This window comes from Miniopterus schreibersii (assembly GCF_964146895.1).
Source record: "Miniopterus schreibersii genome assembly, chromosome: 4".
NCBI lineage: Eukaryota > Metazoa > Chordata > Mammalia > Chiroptera > Miniopteridae > Miniopterus > Miniopterus schreibersii.
In genome coordinates this window covers 78,523,999-78,541,119 of record NC_138105.1, presented here as the reverse complement: position 1 = coordinate 78,541,119, position 17,121 = coordinate 78,523,999, and the positions used below count along the sequence as shown (strand labels likewise).

Below are 17,121 nucleotides of genomic sequence, written 5' to 3'. Positions count from 1 at the left end.
TGCTTTGCTGTGCTAGAAGGGGCTTGTGTCCAACCCTCAGTGTGAGCAGGACTCAAGTATGGATCCGCCCGCCTTACATTACGAATCCTGCATGACGCTCCCCTTCACCTCCCCACCCTGCTGGCTCCTCTTCCCGCAAGAGACAACCAGGGTGAGAGTTAAGATCCGCTGGCGGTGTAAGGGGCTCGCCCCCGGGGGCTGTAAAGTTCTAGGCCCCACGCACTCACTCCGAGGGAGCAGGGGGTGCAGGCAGAGCGGCCTGGTGGGAGGGGCCCCTGTGAATCTGCTCTCAGGACACGGGTCCCGAAAGCCGCCCATCAGGGCAGAGGGGACGCTGAGCAGCAGCAGTGGCGCGGGTCCCCTGAAGCGACACTCACGATGTGGGGAGACTGCCGGTTCATCCCGATCACCGTCCGGTTGATCCTTCGCAGCAGCCGCTCCATGATCAGCTGGATGTGCATCGCGGTGGGGCCCTGAGGGGGAAGCACAGCAACCGACACACTCCGATGACTCAGCTTCACTTTTCTGCGGGAAACTTTGGACAGATGAGGTTGCCCTTTCACTCTCATTCCGGCTCTTCCCTCCCAAGCAATCTCTCATCCAAAAGGAAAACGCAGATTCCCAGGCTAATACATAATGGTGACACTAAGGAATCCGCTGAAAGGAATCAGTTATAACACTTGAAAGGTGAGCCTGGGCTGCCAGGGAAGGACACTGCCCTAACAAGCCGGGTCCTCGGGTGCCCGGAGAGCTCACGGGGGCCACTGACCCAGCATAGTTTGGGGAGGACATGCACTCGCACGAGGTACTCGGTACTGATTCTGAGCAGGTCGGGCTGCCCAGGACAATCAGGCACCTGCACAGGACGCGAAAGGCAATAATACAAAGTCCTTCTGTATAGGAGGAAAAACCCCCAAGAAATTCAAGTCAAGGAGATGTGTTCAAAATTCTTATGTCCACACTCTAAGCCCTACTGTGATGGTATCTGGACATGGGGACTTTGGGGGCACTCAGGTCAGGAAGGCAAGGCTCTGGCTTGATGGGATTAGTGTCCATATAAGAGACAACAGAGTGTGCCTTTCCTCTTGCTCTGCTCACACACCCTGAGGAAAGGCCATGTGCAAGCAGAGCCACCTGGGAGCTAGGAGAGCCCTCACCACACACCTGCTCATGCCAGCACCTTGGCCTTGGACCTCCGGCCTCCAGCCCAACTTAAACAATTTGTATTAAGACACCTCGTCTACTGTACTGCAGGTTCTCAAATAATGTCATTTCACTATAATATTGATGAGATGTCATAGAAATTTAACTCTTGTTTACCTCAATTAGCCCATGGTAAAACTGGTCTCATTCTATGTGGTTTCACTTAAAGTCACAGAACCTATCAATGACATTAAGTGAGGACTGACTTTATAAAAATTTTTGTTGAACCCCCTGGGGTGACATTGATTAATAAAATTATATAGTTGGTTTCACGTGTACATTTCTATGAGACATGATCTGTATACCGTATTATGTGTTCACCACCCAAAGTCAAGCCTCCTCTGTCACCACTTGTTCCCCTTTTCCCTCTTCTACCTCCCCTCAGCCCCCTTTCCCTCTGGTAGTCACCATATTCTTGTCTGCGTTTATGAGGGGTTTTTTCTTAATCCCTTCACCCTTTTTACCCACCCCCCCAAACCTCCTCCCCTCTGAGAGCTGTCAGTCTGTTCCCTGTCTCTATGAGTCTGTTTCTATTTTGTTTGTTAGTTTATTATGCTCATTACATTCCACAGACAAGTGAAATCATATGCTACTTGTCTTTCTCTGACTGGCTTATTTCACTTAGCATAGTACACTCCAAGTCCATCCATGCTGTTGCAAAGGGTAAGATTTCCTTCTTTTTTACAGCTGCATAGTATTCCATGGTGTAGATGTCCCACAGCTTTTTTATCCACTCACCTACTGATGGGCACTGGGCCACTTCCAGATCTTAGCTATTATAAATGGCACTGCTATAACACAGAGGTGCATATATTCTTTCTGATTAGTGTTTCGAGAGTCTTAGGATACATTCCCAGAAGTGGAATCACTGGGTCAAATGGCAGCTCCATTTTTAATTTTTTGAGGAAACCATACTGTTTTCCACAGTGGCTGCACCAGTCTGCATTCCTACCAATATCCTTACCAACATTTGTAGTTTGTTGATTTATTGGGGTAGCCATTCTGACAGGTGTGAGGTGATACCTCACTGTGGATTTAATTTGCATCTCTCTGATGATTAGTGACGCTGAGCATCTTTTCATATGTCTATTGGACATCTGTATGTCCCCTTTGGAGAAGTGTCTATTCAGGTCCTTTGCCATTTCTTATTTATTTAAATCCTCACCTGAGGATATGTTCTTACTGATTTTTAGAGAGAGAGAGAGAGAGAGAGAGAGAAACATTGATGTGAGAGATAATACACATAGGTGCTTTTAGAACCCTGTAGCCCTGACTAAGCCAGTGTGCCTAGTACATTGTTGCCAACTTTATGGGGTTCTGAGCTTCATTTTAGTATTTTAATTACTGAGCAGTAAGAGTTACATTTTTAAAATGTTACTGTCATTCTGACATGATTGATCACATTAATTTATTCGTTGCAAAGTCCTTGGTTAGGAATCAAATCCCCAACCACAAAATTCCTGGGGAAAAGTTATTCCATTTTATAATGCTGTTTCTAAGAACAAATTTAAGCAAAAAAAGGGGGGGTGGCCTATAATTAATAACTATCAAATAAATAGTAGGTTCCAGGGACTCAGGGAAAAGAAGAGACAGGCAGGTAGAAAGCAGTGTGTTCCCCTGTCCCTCAGGGGCTGAGGTGTGAACTATCAGAAATGCAGACATGCCCACGTGATGACAAGCAGAAGATGAGGTGGGCTGTGGCCAAACTGGGGTGGACTGTGAAAGGTGAACAAAGGATTTACCTATGGAAAAGGGTCAGTGTTTTTCCTCTCCTTCAGCAAAACTGAATCTAAAGATATTGGTAAGAGAATGGGCTCAGGCAAGGCCAACAGTGATTTCCCTGCTCTGAAAGATCGTTAGTGCCACGTAGCCACCACAGGAGGTGGTGACCACGCTTTGTGCTCAACTGAGCACCTTCTGCAAAGTTCTCCAGCCTCCTGAGTGGAGGCTACGCCTAGATCTGTGGGCTGTGCTAGGCCTAGGACGTGGCAAATCCAGGCTGATTCAGTCCCTGGTTTTCAGGGGGCACAGGTGCCTAGATCACAGAGACGAGGCCCGACAAGAACACAAAATTTTCACCTGGCTGGCGTGGTTCAGTGGTTGAGCACTGACCTATGAATCAGGAGGTCAGGGTTCAATTCCCAGTCAGGGCACATTGCCCGGGTTGCAGGCTCCATCCCCAGTAAGGGGTGTGCAGGAGGCAGCTGATCAATGACTCTCCCATCATTGATGTTTCTCTCTCTCTCTCCCTCTCCCTCTCCCTTCTTCTCTCTGAAATCAATAAAAACAGATAGAAAAATTAAAAAACAAAAAAAACAATTTCTACTAGGCTCCAAAGGATCAATGTCAGAGAGACTGTAAAAATGAGAACTTCCAGGAAGCCAGGAACATTGACAATGGTGTTGTCAAGGTATCAGAGGTAAAAGAAGGTCAAGGTTTCTGCAAGAAAACATGCAAACATGGTTCTGAAAAGTACTCAAAGGGATCTCAAAGACGGACAAGCCAGGAAACACAGGCAGTGCCAGGCTCGGCAGCAAGCAGACCTCTGCTGGACCTCGATTTGCAGAGCAGCCTTGAGCAAGGAGAAGCCCCTCTAATCGTCTCTACGATGGGTACAACCTGCCCCAGTACCCAGATTCTCAACTGCCTGAGCCGAGCCCCGGGACTGGAAAGGCCAAGGCATTCCTCTCGCCCTAGGCAATGGGACCAGTGTGTGCTGCGGTCTCCATCAGTGACAATCTGACTCACCACATCTTTCCTGTCCAGCACGTCCAGGATGTTGCTCAGAAGCTGCGAGCTTGCCTCGTGGTCAGGCTTGCTGGAGTTGTCATCTAACTGGCCGCTGAGCTGGTCAGTCAGCAGCGGCAGGAGCACGTCTCTGCACTCTGAGACAGAAAACGAGGACAGCTCACCAGCTGCAGGGTCACATCCTGAGCCGGCCGCTCCTTCCTGCACCCCCTCGGCCTGTTCCCACAGCCCCGGGCCCAGACTCTGCCCTACAGCGCTGGACTCCCTCCAGAAGCACAGGCGTGGACCTTCAGCCCTGAAACTGGATTTTTAAAACTAAGAAAAGTATCCCTGTCGTAGGTAACGGTAGCAAAATGTTTAAAGTATTCAACAGTTTCTTCAGCCGTTTTTAAAAAATGCCAACTTGATACCTGAAAGCAAAGTCATATGAAACTAATAAATGAAGCAAGTTATATAGTTTAAAAAATGTTGTTTTGACAGAAACAGATTCATAGATAAAGAGAACCGACTGGCGGCTGCCCGAGAGGAGGGGGTTGGGGAACTGGGTGAAAAAGGGGAAGAGATTGAGAAGTACAGATGGGTAGTTACAAAAGTCGTGGGGATATAAACTACAGCATAGGGAATACAGTCCATAATATTCTAATGACTATGTATGGTGCCAGTGGGTTCTCAAGTGCCAGCAAAAAACTGGCAAGGACATTAGTGACATTTAAAAAGGGTCCAGGGTTGACTGAAGAAGCAGGACTAGAATTTCAGTAGGCAGCTGTTTTGGGTGGAAACTTACCCGACTGCCGAAAAAGATTGCTCTCTACTATCTTGGTCATGCAGTTAAGCTTCTGGCGAACTAGCTGGTTGTCAGGAATGCTCTGAATGAACTTGCAGAAGAGCACACTGGAAGAGAAGCCCCCGGGGGCTAGCGTTTCCACTGTGCCAGGTTCAAGGTGTCATTACACGTTTCTCCTCTGCTCTGAGATCAGGGCGTGGAGAGGTTTACACCTGGAAATCTCTCCCAGATACCTGAGAGCCTGTCTCTGGGAAGCAAAGGAGACTACTCCTTGCTCACTACAGGGCCCAACCTTAGAGCTGACTCTGCTCAAACTTGCAAAGTGCACCCAGTCCCGTAAATGCCCTAACACTCTACTTCTGTAGAATCCCTTTCTGCTAACTCCACCCCAGTGTCAATCGCCACCTGACTTTGCATTCCTGGGTACTTAGGTATAGGGCTGGAGGCATATCACTATGTACTTTCTCCTATAGGTAATTTTAGGTGTACGCGTCCCATTTCCCTGGACAAAGCGCAGACCTCTTGAGAAGCAGGCTCTGTGTCTTCTTTTGTATCCTCTCATAACTGAGCACAAAACGGTGTTCATTATACATTGTATCAATACGTGTTACAATCATCACACGTTACATCAACATGTGTTAGGATCATCACACGTTACATCAACACATGTTAGAAGAATAACAGTATGTGGGGCAGCCCAGGCCCCAGCCGAGCAGGGGGCTGCTTTTCTGTTAATGTCAAGAAACAAATGTGTTTTGCTATTTACCTGAGCTCGACAGGATCAAACACAAGTTTGACGTCGTTAATTATGCTAGGAAGGTACTTCAGAGCTGCCCCCTGTGAGAAAAACACCAAAGGCACACTCAGTGGCCAACCAGGACAAATAGAGAATTTACTGCTTGATCCCAGGAAGAAAAGGCTTGGATCTGAAACAGGTAACAGGGCACTGATGCTCTTGCCACGAAGAGGAAAGCCGATGTAATTCAAAATCTCCTAAAATTTTTTTCCTGAGAAGTCAGGAGGAGCAGCTTTCTGTCTTCACTACCAACAGGCACTGCCCACGTGGGGTTCATTTTTCTACCCAAGGGGGTAGTTAAAATCTTGACCCCTCCATCACAACGTTGCCATAAAGAGCAAAGAATAAATAATAAAGTTTGAATTTGAGTCTTTAGAGACTTCGTATTTTACATTTAAAAAAAAATGATAACGATGAAAATAATTGTGACTTTGGGCTTCTGGAAAGAATGAGAGAAGTGAGCATAAACACCTGTGGCCTGTAACAGCAGAGTCAATGGGTCGAATTCACAGCGGCCACACAGGCCACTCAAGGGATGTCTAAAGGGGCAGCTTGTTTTTCGCAGACACTCAAGGATACAAAAGCACAATAAACGTAAAACAAGGTTTTCCCCTGTACTTTCTGTAAGTCATACTAAACCTCACAAGCTCTCCATGAATCATGGTCTGACTCCCACCAGGACTAGCTCTGTGCCGCCCAGGACATCCTCACTGACAGCGCAGGGGTGCCCGCGGAGCCACGCTCACCTTGATCTTGACAGCTTCCTCCAGGGGCCTGTCCATCAGCGTGTTGAAAGCGAGAAAGAGCTGGCGGATGGAGTCATTAAATTCATCTCCGTCTTCACTTTGGCCATAAAATCTTAATCGGAAAAAGAGAAAGGCAGTCAGATTTTCCATCTTTAAAAGAGATGTTCAGATACATCTGTTGCCTACAGAATGCTGGGGGCCCAGCCCCCCTGCTCACCGCTTCGAACTATACAAGGAGAAGTCGCAGGCTGCTCTGAGATAGTTTCAGGGAGAAGCCCAGGAGGCTGAGAAGATCCTACCACCTGCTATTACCATCAGGTAATATAACTTATATGAATATACCGTCCTCCCACGGAGCTCTCCAACTGGGGTCCACTATGGTCAGCCCATCAGAGGGACTCCCCCACGCTGCCTGAAGGCCGCCTTGTTGAGGCCTCCGTGCCAGTGGTCTCTGGGCATTTCCAGCACAAGCTGCTTGGTCTGAAGTAGCAGGTGAGTTCAGCATGCCTGCCTGCCTCCCTCAGCTCATTAGCAGAATGTCCAGTAAGCTAGGGACGACCCCAGCTCGCTTCCCTGACACACCACACCTGCCGAGTTCTATTCCTCAGCGTCGCTCTAATCATTTTGTCTCATATCTAATCAAGTCCTAACCATCTGAGATGAAGTTTCAGACAATGGGCAGAAAAGCTCCTCAACCCAGACACGTTCTGAACCCAACCCAGTCTGCAAGTCCAGTGGTGTCACTCTATCCATTGAACGGGCCACGCTGGTGATGACCTGCTCTCCAAGAGGAGCTCTCCTGGGACACGAGACACCTAAGTCTTTGTTGATTCATGCCTGTTTGATTAAAATACCAATGTCTTCAAGATCTGTCCATCGAGCCCTGGCCGGTGTGGCTCAGTTGGCTGAATGCTGTCCCATGCACCGAGAGGTCCCCGGTTCACGCCCAGTCAGGGCGCATGCCCCAGCTGCGGGCTTGATCCCCAATAGGGGGCGTGCAGGAGGCAGCCGACTGATGTTTCTCTCTCCGTCAAATCAATAAAAACGTAATTAAAAAATGAAGGATTCATCCATTGAATGAAAAGTTGGCTCTTCCATGTCAATAACTATTACTGGACAAACATGACATTTTCTTTTTTTTTAACTTTTTATTCATAGTGACAAATTTCTGCCCTTAAGAATTTACACTCTTATTTTAATCTTTATCAAATATATAGGTGAGATAGGATGTGTGTATGGCATTTTGATAGTGAGTATAAATTTTTAAAAAATTAATCAACGACTTGAATTTTCTTTTGTAAATTATATTTTTGTTTTCTATTGTTTAAAGGTATTTGTCATTCACTTCTTGATTAATAAGGGCCTTTAATCAGTAAAGCTAGCCACCTTTGATCTGTACTATATGTTACAAGATTCTTTTTCAGGTAACTTGTTTGCCTCTGCTTACAGGTTTTAAATACACAAATTTTAAAAGTACATGTGCTGGAGTCTACAGACCTTTTCCTTCTGTCTTATAAATACATTTAATAGTCTGTTAATCCACCTATTATTCTTGAAGGGCAGGGATGGCACTGGATTGTGGGCATTCCCAGAAAACGTACTTCCTCTTTCTTGATTTCTTTTCTTTTTGAGGGAGCTGTTATTCTAGGAATCCGAAGTGGGAAGTATCCTATCGCTGTGGCTTCGTTTCACCAGGTAGCTGCGCATGGTGTCAGCAAAGAAGCACACACCTCAGGAAACATCGCCCCAAACAGCTGCGGCCATTCTCCCTGTATACCAACAACAGCGCACGGTCCTAGCTTTGTGCCCCCAACGCTGCCATGAAGCCCCTGGCTGTGTGAACTGTAATCTTGCCTTCCTAGAGCTGCTTCCCCCACACAGGCTTCCAGCAAACTGCACACTTTAGCCACCTGCATCCCTAGGTCCTTCTGTCATTGCTGCCCTAGCAGTTCTGCTGATCCAAAAGGACTCCGCCTGGACCTTCTCTGATGGCTTCACAGTCCCCTTCTATCTTCAGCCCTGAAGTTCTGAAACCTGGCAACTCCAGGGCCCGGAGCTCACAGAGCTGAGCGTGAGCAAGAGGACTAAGGGAAACTACATGAAGAGAGAGTGGAGAGCACCAACATCTTTTTACAGTGACCATTACCTCAAGTAGAGTACTCTAGACTGGATGATGAATCTGAACAAGTACTTCAAGGCTTTCAAAGCAGCGAACAGCAGCTCGGTCTTGCTGGAGTCATCCGCATTAGCCACATAGAAGTTCAGGACCTTGGAGAGTTTCCTTAAAAGGGTGAAAAGAAAACTGTCAACGGGGCAGATGGTACTCAGAGGTTTGGGGTGTGCTCTACAGAGAGGGAACCTGGCAAAGCGGGGAACTAGAAATCATAATGATCATTTTCGCTTCTAGGCCGTGTCCTGAACAGGGAATTGAACTCCTGTGCAATTTAGTTTCCTCACTGCCGTCTAGATTCCGAGCTTTCCTTCTGCTGGTTTCTTTCCCTTTGTAGGATGGAGAAATGAAAGATTGGAAGATTCAAATCCTGGAGATATTTTAGTCTCTTGTATGTTATATAGACATTTTTACATGTTCCTTGTGAGGGAGAGACCGCCCATCGGAGGTAGTCACCATAAAAGATGTCTAATTCCCTCCGATCTGCCCAGACCTGTGGGAATCTGTAAATATGGAGCCAGACGGAAACATCCCAAGTGTGGGAAGGGGAGAGCACCCATGGGTCCGAATCCCGACAGACAGTCCTGCTCTGAGGCTGCAGATGGCTCCTTCTAGAGCCTTCTGATGAGGCACTGTCTTAACCTTCTGCTAATTCACACTTTTGAGGGCACTGATATTTTAAACTTTCCTTCTGGGAATCTGTTTTTTCTAAGTGAAAATCCACAGGAAACATGTAGAACTGACCAAATCCAGACGCCTCTCATCCGGAACGCTGCATTTGGCTCCATGTACTGAAGGCCCCGTGACAGGAGCTCCTCACCTGTGGCTACTGCCACATGGACAGTAAAGCCGCTCGGTGGAAAACAGCCCGTCCCTGGTGTCTGTCCTGCTTCCCCCCATCCAGTGGGCATGCAGCCAACTGTGCTAGTTGGTGACTATGCCACAGGGCACTTCTTTTATTCACTTATGTTTTACTACATTTCTGGACTTTCATGCAAATAAAACCAAGAACTTGTATAATTCAGAAAAGACCACAATGATTTGACCTAAGGAGCAGCTACCCCAAGAGATCAGCCGGTTGCAGCTGGCATGACCTGGCAAAAGCCACTGTCAGAAAGATCTGTGCCGATCCCTACGACACTCCCGTTGTTATTTATCGCACTGCTCTGCCCAGTAACTGCAGTGACAGGCCGAGCAGAAGACACGATGGACTAGGCGCTCCCAGGTGAAGCGCAGAGTGGACATCGCTCCTGAGTCAGGGCCCATATACCAAAGAGAAAGAAGGCTGCACCCAGAAGAGGGAGAGACCGCTCCCTCTTATGCAAAGGAAGGGGAAAGGACGTCTTCTCATATCTTACGAATAATAATTCTACACAGCACTGTGGCGAGGGGCTGACAGCCTGACCTGCTGTCCTCTCAGACGCGGTTTTGCTTAATCCACTGTCTGGTAACCTCACTGACACCCAATCCCAAAGATCCTGAGTGTGGTCACCTGTCCTGGCTCATGCTCCTAACGGCTTCAACTCCTCACCTATATATTCTGGATTCTTAAAGCTATATGGCCTTATCTCTTCTGTCATTTCCCAGATGGAAGAGCCTGAACTTCACCCATTCTCTAGGGTTAGAATATTAGATGCCCCCTCCCTTCCACCAGGAAGCTTAGGACAAGTTTCTGCCCTTGGAGCCACACTTACTCAGCCTATGACCCCCTTGTTTCTCAACAACCAGCCCTAAGAGAGCAAATTTGATAACCCAGCAACAGGTAGCTCCCCCAAATCCTACTTACACATATGCCAAGGTGGCGCTGAAGTGCTTGTAAATGTAGGTTTCCAGGACAGGGTTGAAATGCTGGAACTTGATGTCTCCTATCAGGGAAATAATAAATACCTGCCAAAGGAGAAACACATAAATAGCAGCACTGGACAGCCCGAGGCATTCCATCAACAAACTGGGTCTAACATCAGTTGCTGTCTTTTCTTTCTTCACTATGTTTGTAGCATTCTCGCTTTACAATTCCAAAGCCCAGGTGAAGTCTTGGGGTTCCTTTTTATTTGACAGGAGCAGAAAGATTATTCCCTGTCAGGCACTGTGCTAGATGCTATGCGGAAACCCATGAAAGCACCCCTGGCCTCAGGGAGCTTACTGTCGCAAAGAGCACAGCGCACAGCCAACAAAGTCGGGGAAGACAGTAGGACAGGAGAGGGGACCATAGGACAGGGGTTTCCTGGGGGAGGAATAAGCTCTGACCCAAGGATGCAGCTCATGAAAAATTCCCTTCTCCTGAGTGTGGTCCGAATGCCCCAGTAACAACCTCAGCGGATATTTGCCTCCCAATTTCACTCTCCTATCACTACCAGGCACATAATCTACAAATGACCTCTTTGCACCTGCTCATGATAAAAGAGTACAAAAGAAGGAGCATTGAGACTTTCGGGTGTGTCCGCTGCCCTCTGCTCTGTCCCGGGGAATGTGTCTCCAGACCTCAGGCACAGAGCTCAGAGCCACAGTGTCCCCTGGTAGCCTGACCAGGTGTGACCTCAGCTGGAGGCACCACCTGCCTTTATCTGACACCCTTATCATCCACACCCCGACCACTCCTTGAAGTCACCAGTTTCTCCAAGCTGGTGAATGACCTAAAGCTGCAATTTACCTTCCTTGTTTGCTGCAACATTCAAGAAAAATTCTGCACTGAACTTAAACCCCGGCGATGAGAATAATGCTTTGCTTGGATGTGTCAGGGCCCCTTCCACTCCGCCGCTCTGGCCTTCCCAGATCACCTCTCCTGGTCTAGATTTCAGTTCCGGGAACGGACTGTGTGTTCAGGTGCTTTGTGTGACAGACTGAATTGTCTGCAGGACCGGGTATTGTACGTACATGGGACTAAGACTCATCTCTGACCTGCGAGGTCAGTCTGCCTTGCATGAACACACACACATATGCTACAAGCCACAAGCATCTCTGTGAGTGGTCTCTCCTGGTTTAGAACTAGATAACTTCTAAGTGACTTAAAGTGATTCCTGATTTCTAATGTGCTCCAACCCTGTTTTCCCTCCTGAAAAAGGGAAAGCACATCCAACAGGAAATAGAGAAAAGCAAGGCTTTGAATCTAAATCAAATGTTTCTGACTTTACTTCCAGAAATTTAGCCTCAAAAAACAGTCAAGACAGATGTACACAAATATTTATGAAGGAGGCTCTGCAACACGATCATTTATAATAGTGAAATAATGAAAATTAATGGTTCAGAGAATAACCACCTAGTGAACATGTTTAACTGCTTACCAGTGCGTCAAACACAAGGAAGTCGTATGTTTCATTGCCTGACATTTCCATCATTATGTTAAAAAGTGCATCTAGTGTATCTTGCAAAAACTGAAGGAAGGAAAACAGAGAGGTTATTTGGTTCTTTCGGCTCAGCTCCACGCTGCAGAAATTCGGGGATAATTAGGTTTCATTAGCATAGGTTTTAAAACAGCATTTTCTTAAAAAAATCCTGCACTTGCTTCCCAATGTAGACAACAAGTTTTGCATTTACAAGGACAGGCTGAATTAAAAGTGCTGAAGTAATGACACAGTGGGTACATTTCTAAGTGTGCATCTACAAACATACCTTGACAATCTCTCCTCCATCTACCTCCATTAACTTCTTTAGGTTGTGTTTAATGTTCTGGAAGTTCGAGCGCCAATTCAGCAGGCCTAACAGGTCGACTAGGAGAAATGACCACAAACCATAAACATTAGACCCCAATTAGAAAGAGCAGGATCCAGCTACAGAACTCTCTAGAAAAGACAATGGCTCTTAGTTAAGGTGGCCAATACCTTAGGTATTCTGTTAATTTACTGCATCTCATCTAAATCAGAGAAAAACCTTGGGGTCTTCTTTCAGTTTTCAAAGACAAAAAGAATTAACCACTAACGTTCACAAACATAAAATGATACATGCACAGAATTCACATTTTGCAAATAATGACCTCACAGCCACATAGTTGACACCTTAAACACTCCTCCTTAAAAGTTTTATTTGTTTTTTATTTTTATTTTTAAGTAGCCTCCCTACCTCTAATTTGCTGCACTGCTTAACTTCTCCGTTTTCACTATGTGTGTCTCGGTGGATTCAAAGGGAAAAGGGAACTTATATGCATACATTAATTCATTTAAACATCATATCCATACTGCAGAGCGGATTCCCCCCCCCCACCACCACTTTTGAGACAAGGAAACTGAGGCTTTGTGACACTGAGGTCCTTGCCTTAGGTCACACAACTGCCAGGAAGTGGCAGGAACGGAATCTAATTATAGATTCATCTGATTCCCAAAAATCATGTCATTGCTACTCTGACATACTGATTCCCAAGTTCTGCAAAGAAACAGACAAGCAAATCAGATGAGCTGCTATTTCAAAGGAGGGCAGATGAGATTCATGGCCCTTGGGGTGAATCCGGGACAAAAGTCTTGAGATGACTGTGCATTTAAAATGTAGGCTTTTGAATCTTTAAGCCGCTTTCAGCTTTAATGAATGTTGAGCCACTTAAGTGTCCCATGGAAATATAACAGGCATCTGGACGGTTACTATTTTACCATTTTGTTTAAAACATCACATTACTATTACTATTAACAGAACTGTATCTAGTAAAAGCAGCAACAAATACTTTTTAATCAATGGAGTTTAGAAATATATCTATATCTATATAATCTATATATCTATATATATACATGTAGTTGAAAACATACACTGTTCATTAGAATAGTCCCTCTGCCTCACAGGTGTTTGTTCCACTGGCTTGCATATTGCTTAGTCCCTTGGAAGTCTCCAAAACCCAGTGCCTAGAGACTCTCCACTGTCAACAGAATGAAGTCCCAATACTACCCACAGCAGTAAGGCCCCACCGATGGCCCTCCTGCCAGCACATCACCTGCCGTTCTCTTCTCACCCCTCAGCAGTCAGACAGATCAGTCCCCTACCCCCCACACTATGGCATGCTCTCAAATAGCCCCAGGTCTTTGCATACAGTCTTCTCTTTGTCTGAAATGCACCCAACTACTATGTATTTGTAAGCCCGTACTTAAATTTCAAGACCCATCTCAAACTTCATTCCCTCTGGGAAGAACTTCCCAGTCATTCTCTGCAGTGGGCACTCCTTCCCACATATCCATATCCATAAAATAACAAATAATAAAGACACACTTGGTATCTCTTTCTCTCTTCCCGTGGATTTGAGCCACTTGAGGAATCATATTGCTTTCGTTCTTATACTCTGCCACGCTGCTAGGTACTACTAGGTATTCAATACATGTTTGATGAAAGACTGAATGAATGGGTGGCTGAAAAGAGAACTGGTAGCCCTGAGGAAGCTGTCGTGCTCAGTGCAATTCTTCAATTCCTCCCTCCCTCCCTCCCTCCCTCCCTCCCTCCCTCCCTCCCTCCCTCCCTCCCTCCCTCCCTCCCTCCCTCCCTCCCTCCCTCCCGTACTTAATAACAGGCATCATGCTAGGCCTGTCCGCTCAGCACTGTAAACTTCCACCTTCCCATCTCTACTTCTATCACAGGCTAGTCAATGGTCCCACAGCATCTATACCTCACTCCATTCACTGCTGCCTGAGAAAAATTTACACACTCCAGTCACCCAGCAGCTTAAAGCATTTGCAAAGAGCCCATCGATCAGCCCGAAGTGTGCTCCCTGAGGATGTCTGCACACCACATCACTACTCACATTAGGAACCAGTTGGCATCTGGTGAATCACAGGTCTTGGGGCCAGAAAAGTGGTAGCACAGTGTTTGGAGACAGCCCTGGACTAACTGCGTTTCTGCGATCCACACAGGTTGATGCCTACAGCTCTAGCTAACTTTCATTGCTGCATAATATCTATCCCCTTGTATAAATGTACCATGATTTTTTATTCATTCTGTCAACAAACATTTGGGTTGCTTCTAATTTTTTGCAGTCACAAAAAATTCTGCTATGAATATTCCCATGTGTCTTCTGGTATCTAGGTGCAGTAACTTCTCTGAGCTCTAAGACGGGACTAGAATTTCTGGATCGTCAGGAATGATCATCTTCGACTGTACTAGGTATTATCAAATGCTATCCAAAGTTGCCCTAATTTCTATCCCCAAGGGAAGTATGTAAGAATTCAGGATACTCTAAATGACAATCCTCAAATTTAGAATAGTGAATATCCTGGGGAAAGGATTAGAAACCATAACATTTAATAAAGAAAAGAAACAAAAACCATATGCTTTAAAGTTATATATCTAGTTTCACACCCAAGACCACCACTTATGATCTTAGGCAAAATATTTTAGCATTTTAACTCAACTTTCTGGGCAGTAAGCTGAGGTTAATAATGACAATGCTGGCGTCTCCCTGTGCTAGGGTTTGCATGACTGTGCACAACCTGGCACCAGGCCCCACACCTGCAGGAACTCGAATCCCTTCTCCCTTCCTGGAACAACAAATCTTTCCTCACCCTCCATCTGGGCCCAGCAACAAATAATTCCATGTACACTGGTCTGTTCTTGTTTTGAAAAAATTAATAAAGAGTCTACAAGGGCCAGTGGCTTTTAACCTTTGAGTCTGAATAGTCCTTCTAAGGCAAGAAGAAATGCCTTTGGTCATGGTCTATGTCAGAGAATGACTCCCTCTTGATCAGGAAATGCCCCCAGAGATGGATGGCTTATTAATATTCCCCAGCTTCTTCTTTCTCAGAACAAATTACATTGGTTCTTTATCTTTTACATCCACGCTGAAGGAGTTCGCTTCTCTCTGGTTTAGATCAGCTTGCCTCCTTAAACCTTCTTGTGGGAGGATATTATTTAAGACTGCTTGGGTGCCTGGCCGGGCGTGGCTCAGCGGCTGAGCATCGGCCTATGATCCAGGAAATCAGGGTTCGATTCCCGGTCAGGTCACATGCCCAGGTTGCGGGCTCGATCCCCAGTGTGGGGTGTGCAGGAGGCAGCAGATCAGTGACCTTCTCATCACTGATGTTTTTATCTCTCTCTTCCTCTCTCCGAAATCAATAAAGACATATTAAAGAAAAAAAGAAGAAAAAAAAAAAAAAAGACTGCTTAGGGGAAAATGGGAAAGAGAGGACTATCTGGGGGAAAGACGGAACTCTAACAGGGAACCCTCCCCCCTCTCGGCCATACCTGTGTGGGCAAGAGACTGATTCTACTTCTCTGCCAGTGTCCTCCCCCTTACTACCAACATCGCTTGTTACATATATTACACAGGACACATTATCAGAGTTCTTTGCAGCCTTGAAGGAAAGAAACATAAGACTTTCTAATTTTACATAAATTAAATTCTTAATTTCTTTTGTACAGAATAGGACCCACTTTAAGCCATAATTTGAATAGAGTTCGTAATTTAAAGCGTTTCCCCCCCCCATAGGATGTGTTCATTTCAGTACATAAGCTGAAAAATGGCAAATGATTAAGTCAGTTATAAAGAATTTGTAGCATGACAAATGCCAATTTACAACAACTGTCAACAGACTTGCACAGAAGTCTAAAGGTTGCTACAGTAGAGGTCAGGACTAACCTGACTCTCCCATATGCTCAGACTTCATTTAGTAAATACTGTCATAAAATCCAGAAAAGAAACCTGAGTGGGCCCTGTTAATAAATACATTTAGAGGTTTGACAATATTTAAAAAATGCCCAAATGCTTTTCATCCCGTTTGAAAGATGAACAACAAAACCGGAGAAGGAGCTTCAGCTGGGTGGTGGGGACACCTTGTAGACCCAGAGCTTCACTTGAAGAGCAGAGAGCAGAAGCCGAAGCGCCCAGCATCCCACTTCAGAAGATGTGGCCCCACGTGGTCCAGCCCCTGAAGCTGACCCGAGGTCCCAGGAAGACCAAGCAGAAAACTCACGTTGCTGTCACCGTGGTCCCCACACCTACCGTTCTGGGTGAGCTTTGTGGAGCAGATGAGGGTGGCAACCTGAAAACTATCTTTCGTACTCTCCTTGGTTGCAGTAAAGCTGGTCAGGGTTTTGGATGCTTGGAGCTCTTTTTCTTCCATCTCTGCTTTGGTTCCAGGCAGGGTCAGGTAGAACTTAGCATCTTCCATTTTCTTGTTATCTCCCTGAAAAGGCAGCATGTCAGGAATGCCAAACAATGGGCAAAGCCTCTTCCATGCCAGGGAAAACAGTGCCTTCCCAGCGTAAGAAATGAGGTCCCTTCCCGCGCTGACACACTGCGATACCCTCCCAGAGTGGGGGCCCAGAAACAATTTCCAAACTGAATAAACATGGGAGTAAGTTGTGAGCTAGACTAAGAACAGCCTAGGTCTCTGCTATAACGAAATACTACTAAACAATAAGGTTGGATTTCATTTCTTGAACCTCTAAATGGTCACGATTATGCGTCATTGGGTAGACTGGGGTCGCTGGGAAGAACTAGCTTGCCCTGCCTTCCGAAACTACTTATGGGCTAATAGTAGCTTATAAAATACAGATCAGGTATATACGCCTCAAAAGAGCTGCCAACTTCATGATACTGTTGGATGGATGAGATCTTCCAGCATCTACACCCTACTCTAAAATCTCAGTAGATAGGATAGCCCTGCGGCAGTTAGAGGCCAAAACTGTCAGGGAAGGAAGCGAGGCCCGACAGCCGAGAAGGGGTACCTGGCTCAGGCTGATATGAAAACCACATCCTACCACACCCACC

At 46.1% G+C, this 17,121-nt stretch overlaps 1 protein-coding gene across 1 annotated transcript in view; it reads right to left on the bottom strand.

Annotated features, from left to right (window-relative positions):
- The window catches only part of DOCK5 (dedicator of cytokinesis 5), a 161,795-nt gene that overhangs the window by 41,002 nt on the left and 103,672 nt on the right, over positions 1-17,121 (bottom strand). Inside the window, exons 18-27 of the mRNA XM_081135067.1 lie at positions 16,351-16,534; positions 12,057-12,154; positions 11,729-11,818; positions 10,234-10,334; positions 8,424-8,558; positions 6,278-6,389; positions 5,502-5,572; positions 4,736-4,842; positions 3,952-4,088; positions 378-473 (exon numbers count right to left, since the gene is read on the bottom strand). Coding sequence (XP_080991193.1) covers positions 378-473; positions 3,952-4,088; positions 4,736-4,842; positions 5,502-5,572; positions 6,278-6,389; positions 8,424-8,558; positions 10,234-10,334; positions 11,729-11,818; positions 12,057-12,154; positions 16,351-16,534 — 1,131 coding nt within the window. The remainder of the gene's footprint in view (positions 1-377; positions 474-3,951; positions 4,089-4,735; positions 4,843-5,501; positions 5,573-6,277; positions 6,390-8,423; positions 8,559-10,233; positions 10,335-11,728; positions 11,819-12,056; positions 12,155-16,350; positions 16,535-17,121) is intronic.